This window comes from Phalaenopsis equestris, unplaced genomic scaffold, assembly GCF_001263595.1.
Source record: "Phalaenopsis equestris unplaced genomic scaffold, ASM126359v1 Scaffold000061, whole genome shotgun sequence".
In the NCBI taxonomy this organism is placed as follows: Eukaryota; Viridiplantae; Streptophyta; class Magnoliopsida; order Asparagales; family Orchidaceae; genus Phalaenopsis; species Phalaenopsis equestris.
Genome location: NW_018164503.1, coordinates 805,487 through 817,881, shown reverse-complemented (window position 1 = coordinate 817,881; position 12,395 = coordinate 805,487). Strand labels below are relative to the sequence as shown.

The window sequence follows — 12,395 nt, the reverse complement described above, 5'->3', positions numbered from 1 at the left end:
CATAAAAAGTTTAAAATGTTGAATGTCATTCCAGCAAATTTCTTACAGCTTAGACTCTACAAAGAGAAGAATCATAAATCTCAAACTACTGCATTTAACTGATATCTTCAATAGAACAAAAAATTTTGAAGCGTGCCTGCTGAAAAACAGAGCAGTACTATGAAGCTAGAGGTCTGCAGTATTCACCGAGCAGTTTCGTGGATTTTTTCGTGAATTTTTTTGTGAATTTTCGAGCTCGGCTCGATTGAAATGCTACTGATTTCATGAACGCGAGAGACTGACTTCTGATTGAAATTATCGCGGAGAAATTCGACTGCCATGAATGTGAGAGCAGAAGCTGGAATATACCACATTATTCTTGGGACGCTGCCTTTGAAGAGTCCATTCAGACCCTCAGCCTTCCAGATGTTATTTAAGGCATCCGACCAGGATTTGTACCTGAGAGTATGAAAATTTGTTATTTCAGATCAAAAGGGCGATTCTGAGATAATGTTAGAATGATAAAAATGGTAGTGGTGGCGACAGTTTCTATGCATCTTCATTCGAATCTTAATAATTTACAAACCAATCATTTTCTAACCGAAAAGAAGTGTCAAAATAGATTGCCGACTCTTTGCAGGTCTTTTAAGTCCCAAAGTCTATACAACAAGTGTCACTTTAGTTCTCAAAATTTTTTTAATATAAACTGAAATAGTGCCCACGGAGGACTATTTTCAGACCCAATTACAGGAGTGTTTATTCCAACAGGACACCGGACACAAATTTGAGTCCGGAGTCCAGTAGGCAAATGGCAAGTGGGCCGCACTGTACTACACTGGTTGGTTAAGTTTTTAAGAGGGGTGAAACCCACTTCCCACATGGCACATGATCACTTAACTCCGGACGCAAATTTTGTGTTCGGTGCCCTGATGGAATAATTTTTCCAATTTTAGGGCTATGGACTAATTTGACACTAACAAATTATGACACTAAAATGACTCTATGTAAGTTGAGGGACTAGTTTGGCATTTTACACACTCTTGAACTGTATCATTAAACTTTGCTAAAATATCAAACTTATTGTACAATTTTGTGTGCCTGTTTACACAGGATTTAAGTGAAATAGAACACTGGGGCTTCAAATCATACTAATTTTATGGATATCATTTCAACCGTGTTATTTATTAAACCCAGGATTTATTAAATCCACCACTCACAAGACTTCAGACGGATATAAGAATTTCTCCAATCATAAATCAGAAAGCCTGAGACAAATAGTGAAACAGTTTACTGAGCAAAAAAAGATAAAAGCTGTGATGCCAAATAGTTTTCAGGTTTTAATCCTGCTGGAATTTACTAAATATGGATTTAGAAATTTTCCTAATGCTAAAAATAGCAAAACAGCCCCTTCTTGACCTGAAAATAGGTCAACACAAAAAATATTAAAAACGCTTAGTTCATTCATTCATGAATATTTGAGCCAGAAGTAGAAAAGCAGCATAAAAATAGGAGCAGCCAATAGTGTCACTGAAATAGTTATATATTATCAATATTGAGCAGAGTTACAGCAATAATTGAGCCCCGCTAGCTTAAGTTAGACTAAGGGTGCGTTTAGGGTGATGATGTGTTGCCACACCGTAGTTTTTTTTATTTGGCAAAATTACGTTTTGTCAGTTTTTTCTAGAAAACTGCAGCTGAAAAACTGCATTTTGCCACCAGATCTGGCTACCTGCGGTGGCTGCTACAATGTTGTAGTTAATTTTTTTGTAATAGGCACCACAGTTTTTTGAATAACAGTTTCTTCTATAGCAGTTTCACAATTACTTCAAATAGCTGCAACTGCCCCAAACCAAACCTAACATTCTATTTGGAATGGCCGCAGCTTTTGTAAAGATAGTTGTAATGTTGTGATGAGTAAAAAAATTTCTTAGAAAATTGCGGTGTGAATTGTATTATTTAATCTTTTTAAAAAATCATACAATGATTTTCTTACAACGACCAAATTTTAACAAATTTGGTTGCAAAAAATAGCTTCTCACCACAAAAATTTATAGAGAACAGAAAGAAAAGAATTCCCCAACATAATTTGTGATGGCAATCTAAAATGCAAATCAGACTAAAAATTGTTCCAAACAAACCTTAAGCTTCACATACCTCTCCACATATAGATGATTTGGAATGTAAGGATTTTCTTTTTAATAGGCCACAGGACGCAAATAATGAAGAAAAATATAGTTTTTGAAGAAGGGTGGAGAGATAAGCTTTACAAACATGATACTGAATAAATAAAAGAAAAAAGAGAAGCAGAAGTAACTTAGAAGGATGAGAACCTTTCCATGGAACACTAATTGCACTATTGCGGTAAATGATACGTTTTTATCGTGGAAAGAAAAGTTTAATCATTATAATAATTACCTCAAGTTAGATCCCTGCACTTGCAGCCTTGTCTTTATCACATCCAAGGGAGTTGTAAGATATGCACTTAGACCTGTTAAAAAATGGTGGCTACATATAAATAAAAATACATTGTCTGAGAATAATATGAAGGCCTACGAGCAGCTTTATAAATTTGTAATTCGATCAATCATCACATATTCATTTATTTGTTGAATGTATAAATGATAGCTAATAGCCAAGTAAGCAGAAATAGAGATTGTCACAGTGGTGTGATAAATTTCTCGAATTAAGTGCATAAGAGTTTGGATTTGTCGGAGCGAAGTTTCAAAAGAATGTTTCAATGGCATTCGTTTATTCTGCATGAATTAATGAAATCTTATTTCAAGTTTGTTCATACAGCAATGAGTTCATGTTTTATCCATTATCCCATTAATTTTGTATTATTTAGCACTACTGAGAAAAAAATTTAAATCCAAGCAAAATTTTCTTTCAATATTAAATTATTTTACTACTTTAAGCAACATGCAAAAAATATAGGTGATTTTCAAGCCCTCATAAGCGAATCTCACTTCCTATCTTTATGTAGGTGAGTTAAGAAAAAAAAAAAGATAACTCGCTTTGATCCATTTGAAACTCAAAAAATCTCAAGCTCAATTCCAGATGCTAAATAGACTAAGCCATAATTGATGATAAATAGTAAAAATGAACTTTGTACAGTACATAATAAAAAATGCACTATAAACTTTTATAGATAAAATTAATAGGGAAGGATTTGTAAAGAAAATGTTATTCACTGAACATAAAAGCTTATACATTTGTATGCAGAAAAATATAAGGAAAGAAAAATATAAGGAAAAACTAATAAGGTGGAGATTATTCTCATAAAGACATAAAATCATATCTCCCAAAAATAAAACTTTACAACACTAAGACATTATCCATGCTATCATTGCCAACATTCCCAAAAGCATATATAACTGGTAGCACCAACTTGATTCTCTTAGACCACCATCTAAGGCAAATTTATCTTATATTAGCCTACGAGCAATTTAATTTTTTTATCGTATTTAGTAAAAAAAATGCTATCATGTTTAGGGTCAAGGTTATGCATGTGATTATTTTTAAGTCTTAGGATTAGGGTTTGGGAAAGATTTCTTACCACTTGGATCGTAAGAATTTAGAGAGATCGCTTACCTCTTGAGTTGTAGGTGCTTATCTTTGTATTTATCATGAGTTTTTGATATTCTTGTAATAAGATATATGTTTGACCTAATTTTTATGGAATATTCCTATGAAAGTGGCATCATAGCAAAATTTCTAGGAAACAACCAACAATAGAAGCAACAGACGGCATCTCAATGCAGTACAACACGTAGGATCATCATACAGTCGTGATTAAAGCTTGCAGAGAAGGCAACGACGGGGTCGTAGCTTAGAGAGATTCAAAAGTCCCTTCTTAGCGGAGAAGGCAACAACGGGATCGCGATACTTTATTTGGCGGAGAAGGCAAAGACAATATTGCAGTTTACATAGACCCAAAACTCCCTTCTTCGCAGGAGAATCGCCGTATGTGATTTTGTGGAGAAGGCGAAGATTGGATCATGGCTTACAGAGACCCGAAACTTCCTTATTTCTCCTCCTCCCGGTCCGTCGTTGTGATCTACTCATGATTAGAGCTAGCTGCAAAGGAATAGAGGCATTACGATGTATAGGGCAAAAAATCAGGATCGCATAAAGACACAATTTCGTATTTTTTGTTCCTAGCTAGGAAGCCAATGACGGGATCGCAGTGTACAAAAGTGTGCAGGAAGTGAACGAATCGCGGCATAAACAAGTTTCGAGTTGCTCGTGCGATCAGGATTTGTTGGGATTGGAATTTCGATTGAGAGAGACCGGCAATAGGATCGCGGCGTCCATAATCCCGCACCTCCACTGCATATAAAAATTTCTAACCTTTTAATCTCAGCGTAAAGGAGTTCTAAAATCATACAGGGAGCAATGGAAACCAAGACAGTAGATGACTAAGAGAAAAAATTAGATGAAGTGATCAGTCAAATCAAATATGGAATGGATGAACATTATTTGGTCATGAAGGGGAGTTTCACAGTCATAGAAGAAATGATAAAAAAGATTGTGAAATGTGAAGTCCCACACAAACCATCTGTTGCCTATAGCAAGATCGAGCAAAGGAATTAGAAATGTACTCGAACGACAACATTAGGAAAGAATAGCACAACATTCAGACGGCTGAAACAAGTGTCAACAGGCAAAATGAGACCATGTGATTCAAAGTTGGGGAAGATCAATTCGAAGGATTTTGGCCCGAAACAAGAAATTGGGATGGGCGGGAATCCGACTGAGGGTTGAATTCAACAGCGTTAGCGCCTTTGTTGCAACAACTTTTGGAGCGAAAGAAGATTCAATAACCTATGAGGGAGAGCGAGTTGATTATGGGGCGAGGCAAACTTATGGAAGAAGATAAATCAACATGGTAGAAGGGAACTCAACCCCTGTTTTATGGATGGACTGAACTTCGATCAAAGAAATTGAGGAGGAAACTCACACATAAGGAAGCTGAAGATGTCGATCTTTGAATAAGATGATGCCTACAGTTGGGTCTATCACATGGAAAGGTATTTTGTTGTTAATGGATTGATGGAGAAATAAAATTCATGGTGACAGCCCTATGTTTGGAAAGGAAAGAATTGATTGAGAGAACAACGTCAACCAATCAGACCCTATGATTTGTCGAACCGTTTTTGAGTTATTCAGGAAGGAGATCGACACGATTAATTATTTGCATTGCTTCAGAAAGGGATGTATGGAGCATAGAGATAGATTTGAGCTATTGTCAGAACAATTAAAAGGGATTTTTGAAATAGTATTAGAGAGAAACTTCATGAAGGGTCTAAAGCCCGACATACGTGCACCACTTCGTGCGTTAAGTCCGCAAGCCATGGGAGAAACTATGGAACTAGCGTAGTTGGTTGAAGATTATAGTGCAATGGAACGAGTTAATAAAGCAACACAGGTGGAGTGTCGCATTGAACTGCGACAATCACGATGACACTATGAGCTCAAATAATGCAAGTTCATAAGAATGCTTCACAAGACAAAAGTCAGGAGTCACAACCGGGGCGCACTCAAGCGTATTACAAAGATAGTTCCAAGAGAAGAGAGCCTCAAGGTTATGTTTTCGGTGTGACGAGAAGTCTATCCCAGTATACCGTTATAAAAATCAAACATTGTAAGTTTTCGTAGTCTGTGGTGAAAAGCAAGAAAAAATAGAGGAAGCTATGATGAAGGAAGAATACCATGTCTTTTTAGGATAGGAGTAATGTTAGGTCAACACCTAAGTGCAAATTTGAATTTTATTGGCTTACGGGCAATTTATTCTTTTGTCATTTATTATGGTTTAGTATGAAAAAAACTGCTCATGTTTAGAATTAGAGTTATGCGTTAGATTATTATTATGAGTCTTGGGGTTAAAGTTTATGGTGGATTTCCTATCTCTCAAACTGTAGGAATTGGGAGAGATTGCCTACATCTCGAATTGTAGGTGCTTATCTTTGTATTCATCTCGAGTGTTTGATGCTCTTGCACTAAAATATATGTTCGCCCAAATTTCTATGGAGGATTCCTATCAATTACACGAACAAGGAAAATATAAACAGCTCAGAGCTTTAGATGAAGTATTTGGCATTCAATTCAACAGCGTTAGCGCCTTTGTTGCAACAACTTTTGGAGCGAAAGAAGATTCAATAACCTATGAGGGAGAGCGAGTTGATTATGGGGCGAGGCAAACTTATGGAAGAAGATAAATCAACATGGTAGAAGGGAACTCAACCCCTGTTTTATGGATGGACTGAACTTCGATCAAAGAAATTGAGGAGGAAACTCACACATAAGGAAGCTGAAGATGTCGATCTTTGAATAAGATGATGCCTACGGTTGGGTCTATCACATGGAAAGGTATTTTGTTGTTAATGGATTGACGGAGGAACAAAATTCATGGTCACAACCCTATGTTTGGAAAGAATTGATTGAGAGAACAACGTCAACCAATCAGACCCTATGATTTGTCGAACCGTTTTTGAGTTATTCAGGAAGGAGATCGACACGATTAATTATTTGCATTGCTTCAGAAAGGGATGTATGGAGCATAGAGATAGATTTGAGCTATTGTCAGAACAATTAAAAGGGATTTTTGAAATAGTATTAGAGAGAAACTTCATGAAGGGTCTAAAGCCCGACATACGTGCACCACTTCGTGCGTTAAGTCCGCAAGACATGGGAGAAACTATGGAACTAGCGCAGTTGGTTGAAGATTATAGTGCAATGGAACGAGTTAATAGAAGCAACACAGGTGGAGTGTCGCATTGAACTGCGACAATCACGATGACACTATGAGCTCAAATAATGCAAGTTCATAAGAATGCTTCACAAGACAAAAGTCAGGAGTCACAACCGGGGCGCACTCAAGCGTATTACAAAGATAGTTCCAAGAGAAGAGAGCCTCAAGGTTATGTTTTCGGTGTGATGAGAAGTCTATCCCAGTATACCGTTATAAAAATCAAACATTGTAAGTTTTCGCAGTCTGTGGTGAAAAGCAAGAAAAAATAGAGGAAGCTATGATGAAGGAAGAACACCATGTCTTTTTGGGATGGGAGTAATGTTAGGTCAACACCTAAGTGCAAATTTGAATTTTATTGGCTTACGGGCAATTTATTCTTTTGTCATTTATTATGGTTTAGTATGAAAAAAACTGCTCATGTTTAGAATTAGAGTTATGCGTTAGATTATTATTATGAGTCTTGGGGTTAAAGTTTATGGTGGATTTCCTATCTCTCAAACTGTAGGAATTGGGAGAGATTGCCTACATCTCGAATTGTAGGTGCTTATCTTTGTATTCATCTCGAGTGTTTGATGCTCTTGCACTAAAATATATGTTCGCCCAAATTTCTATGGAGGATTCCTATCAATTACACGAACAAGGAAAATATAAACAGCTCAGAGCTTTAGATGAAGTATTTGGCATTCATTTGAATTAAAAATATGAGAACTATTAATTTTCATAAAAGTACAACATTTAGTATAAAATTACAATTAAGATCAATACGTTTAAACCATTCATGGAAAATAAGATTGTTGATGATTTAGAAGGAGACAATTGTCATATTATAGTATTATGAAATAAACCATTCATGGAAAATAAGATTGTTGATGATTTAAAAGGAGACAATTGTCATATTATAGTATCAAGAAATAAAAAAAAAAAAAAGGGAAAAGCACACTCTCAATTTTTCCAACATTATCTCACATGCAAAATAAACCATAATTATATGTTCAAATGGACCTAAACAAAATAGTTTAATTCTTATATTCCCAATGACTATATTTCTTCCAATAGAAACATAATATCTTGAGGTTGACTTTTGTATACAACAGAGTGAACATAATCAACATCTAAATATACTAACAAAAATTCAAGTGATTCATTTTAATATATAGAATCCATTATTCATGAAACTAATTTAAATACCAAGCAATTAGCAGAAAAAATTCCTGATGGTTATGATTTTGAATTTTGAATGTTTTAACTTGGTGACCAACTACAACAACAGTGAATGAAATGCCAACAAAGTTTAGATTAAAATATCCGTATCCAAATTTTCTCCATGGCCTATAAAGCTCTCCCCCTTAGAAACATACTCAGGAGATTGCTTCATACAAACTGCATCTTCATACATTGGAAGATTTACATACATATCACTCAATTCGTATGTATTTACATATCTAACAGCTAACTTTCAATTTTACATATATGTCACCTTACCATGCATGAAAGGGTGTATTTCACTTTCTAAAAGTTAAAATAGGGGTATTTTTATGTGATATAAAGACTTAGGTAGTATAAATATAAAAATTAAATTTTAGAAGTTAGATACGTAAATACATAAGAACAGGGTGGTATACACGTAAATGCCCTTTATATATATTGTGAAGACCAATACCACCTAGGGCAATGCAAATTTTTCCAGACAAGCTTGCTGACTGCTTAAGTCCACAGAAAGGCTTCCTGAGTATACATACAATTCTCCCCCTAAACAACATACCCAAAAAAGTCGCTTTATATAAATTGCATAATTTAGTTCACTGAAGAGGAAGGTGTTACTCAGATTCATTCGTAGCATTCATCGATGATTCATGGCAACATGCAAAAGAATTCTGATGGAGTTAGACATGGCAACTAGAAAGGTATTAAAATAGCCCATCACAAAGACCTCAGAGAATCTTTTTGCAATTAGTTGAGCTTCGCATTGATCAGTAAAACTATCATGATGAAACTCGACAATGAACACCCATTGACAAGCAATTGGTTTGGCCCCAAGAAGGTGAACAGCTAAATCCCATGTAATGATGACTCGAAAAAAATACCCACTTCAACGATACTTAATATCATGGGAATAGAGGCAAAGGATGGAGACAAAACAAATGTGAGCATGAAACTTGATAAATTCAAAAAAGACCGAATGTTATCTAAGAGTAAATAGAATGAATGGCATTGTGAAAATTAGAAAATGTAGATTATAGAGCTCATCAATTTATAGATGCTTTATAGAATCCAACAATCTGCTTGGAGATACTTAGGAGGTACTGTTGGAAAGGGTCGGGGTAATCAAGCCTCGGGTATTGTCGTAACAATGTAGAGGTAAATAATAGAGCTTCTAGAGAAAAAGAGACTGGCAAGGAATATAAATCCAATATAGAAGAGGGAAAAAAGAAGAGTGTTGTCTCACGATGGATTACTTCACCTGAAATGAGTATATGTCAAGTAAGAGAATCATAACATTAATAACCTATTTTTTCAGTGCAAGGAAACCAAACCAGATACATCAAGTAGCAAAAGATAAGAGCTTGTCAAGCAAGCAAAAAGCATGAACAAAATACATATAATCAAATATTATAGGTGTAATGGGAAAAATAGCTTGATCGGGAGAACTAATAGAGATGGGTACAACAGCAACAGTAAGAAGCCTTTATCCCACTAATTAGGGTCTCCTACATGAATTTTTTTCTCCACTGTGCCCTATTGAGTGTCATTTTTTCATTTAATTCTAATAGATTAAGATCATTATTTATACAATATGCCCAAGTAGAGATGGGTAATATGATAGAAAAGAGGTAACAAAACATAATTGATGAGATAATAGGTTGGCAGGATAGCATCACCACCATAACTGATGAGGCATTCATATAAAGCATCAATGTACTTCAACATCAAGAAGATGATGGTTTTTGCATTAAACAATGCCATTTTGCTAAGATGAAAAGGAACAAGATGTTGATGGATAATAAAATTAATGGAACAAAAAAGTTGCAAAATTTATCCATAAAGTGTAATTTTCTGATTAAGTGGAAAATTCAACATTCTTTTTTGATAAAAATTTGCAAAGATATTAACGACCTTAGAGAAACAATTAAGCAAGTGAACACAAAAAACCCATGAATATCATCAAAGAATGTTTAAAATGGCAAAATCCTAGGCGAATGGACAAGGCTAGAACCTGATATGTCTGAGAGAACAAAAATGAAATAAAAGAATGACGATTAGGGGTTGAATATGAAAAATACATACGAGTGTTTGCCCAACATATGCAGAACAGACAAATTTGAATAAAGAAGAAAAAATAGGGATAGAATCTTACTTTTGGGGGAAGGATAGCAACTGTCAATGCTAATGAAGGAGTCATAATGATGGAGAGGATAAAAGGAACACTATGATCAAGCACTAGATTCCGTAGCTTCAATATCTCCAGCAATATCCTTCTTCAAGCTAAGATCCTAAATACAAGAGAGTTTTTAATGGATGCACAATGTCATTTCTATAAACAATAGATGGTGATCACTCCGCAACAATAATAAAAGGATGAGAGTCATTTGATAAAATAAAGGGTCTGTTTGGGGCAACTGCAGTTTATCCAAATAAGCTGCTTATTCTGATAAGGTGTTGATCAGCAGCTAATCCAGATAAGTTGTCTGACTGTTTGGGTTGTGCGTTTGAAAAACAGCTAATTCTGAATAAATAACCACTCTGGCCTTGTGAAACATAGAAGGTATAATGGTAGATAACAGGAAATTAAAAATTATCCGATTAACGAAAAAAATTGACCGGATTTCTCTTCGTCAGCCATTATTAAAATATGTTTATCTAGTACAAAACAGTAATCAAGCTTTAACAATTGATCCGATACAATTTTTTTTTTCTCGTCTCCACCTTAACTTGAATGAATGGATCATCAATGATCAACATAATTCCATGGTTTCAGTCATCTTCCTTTCTTCCATTGTCAAACGCTAACAGAGCAAAACTAAAGAGGTTCCATTTTTTTCTTATTTTTCAGCCATGAATGGAAACAACACAGTAAGCAGAAAGACAAGAAGAATAAAGAGACAAATCACACCTAAGGCCGCACGACAGGCTTGCCTGAAGGTACGACACCTCTAACTCTTGAAGCAGCAATAAGTTTACCCTCAGTGATGAGCGACTTGTAGATATCGATTATCATCCGCTCGTCACACTACTTCACTGGCAGCGCATGGAATCCCCCAAACACATCGCCCCCATATACTCTGATCGCACCGAAGCTTGCAAACGCAAGCATCATGTGAACATACGTCTCTTGTATCCCTGCGCGAGCCGCTTAGGTGATAGAACCCGCAAGAATCGAAGCCTCGGCAATACTTTGATACGACATATATGTTGCCTTTTGTCGCCCTTGAAGAGGAGCGCTTAGGGCATGCTAAATGCGAAGGAGAAAGGGTAGATGCGAACGAGATCTCACGGAGGTAATAATCCGAAGGAAAACGCCGACCGCGATGGTAGGTCTATGGGCCGCGTCTTTAATAAATTCAGAACCGAGTTTTGTAATAAGCTGCTAATAAGTGCGAACCAAACGGTACGGCGGCATTATCAAAACACCACCCGCACTTATAAGCTGCACCAAATGGGCCCAAAATGAGTTCATGGTTACCGACCATATAGAAATAAGCACTTGAATCTAAATGATTAACGAAAAAAATTGACCGGATTTCTCTTCGTCAGCCATTATTAAAATATGTTTATCTAGTACAAAACAGTAATCAAGCTTTAACAATTGATCCGATACAATTTTTTTTTTCTCGTCTCCACCTTAACTTGAATGAATGGATCATCAATGATCAACATAATTCCATGGTTTCAGTCATCTTCCTTTCTTCCATTGTCAAACGCTAACAGAGCAAAACTAAAGAGGTTCCATTTTTTTCTTATTTTTCAGCCATGAATGGAAACAACACAGTAAGCAGAAAGACAAGAAGAATAAAGAGACAAATCACACCTAAGGCCGCACGACAGGCTTGCCTGAAGGTACGACACCTCTAACTCTTGAAGCAGCAATAAGTTTACCCTCAGTGATGAGCGACTTGTAGATATCGATTATCATCCGCTCGTCACACTACTTCACTGGCAGCGCATGGAATCCCCCAAACACATCGCCCCCATATCCTTCGATCGCACCGAAGCTTGCGAATGCAAGCATCATGCGAACATACATCTCTTGGATCCCTGTGACGAGCCGCTTAGGTGATAGAACCCGCAAGAATCGAAGCCTCGGCGATACTTTGATACGACATATATGCTGCCTTTTGTCGCCCTTGAAGAGGAGAGCTTAGGGCATGCTAAATGCAAAGGAGAAAGGGTAGATGCGAACGAGATCTCACGGAGGTAATAATCCGAAAAAAAACGCCGACCGCGAAGGTAGGTCTACGGGCCGCGTCTTTAATAAATTCAGAACCGAGTTTTGTAATAAGCTGTTAATAAGTGCGAACCAAACGGTACGGCAGCATTATCAAAACACCACCCGTACTTATAAGCTGCACCAAACGGGCCCAAAATGAGTTCATGGTTACCGACCATATCGAAATAAGCACTTGAATCTAAAACCCAAGACATGCAATTTAAGGCAATTGTAGCAAAT

The 12,395-nt window shown here is 36.3% G+C and overlaps 1 protein-coding gene across 1 annotated transcript in view; it reads right to left on the bottom strand.

The window, feature by feature from the left end:
* Positions 1-12,395, bottom strand: part of LOC110019540 (mitochondrial substrate carrier family protein E) — a gene marked incomplete in the record, with an annotated part of 63,844 nt that continues 51,449 nt past the window's right edge. The window contains 2 exon segments of the mRNA XM_020717238.1: positions 1-438; positions 2,395-2,467. Of these exon segments, the coding sequence (XP_020572897.1) occupies positions 183-438; positions 2,395-2,467 (329 nt within the window).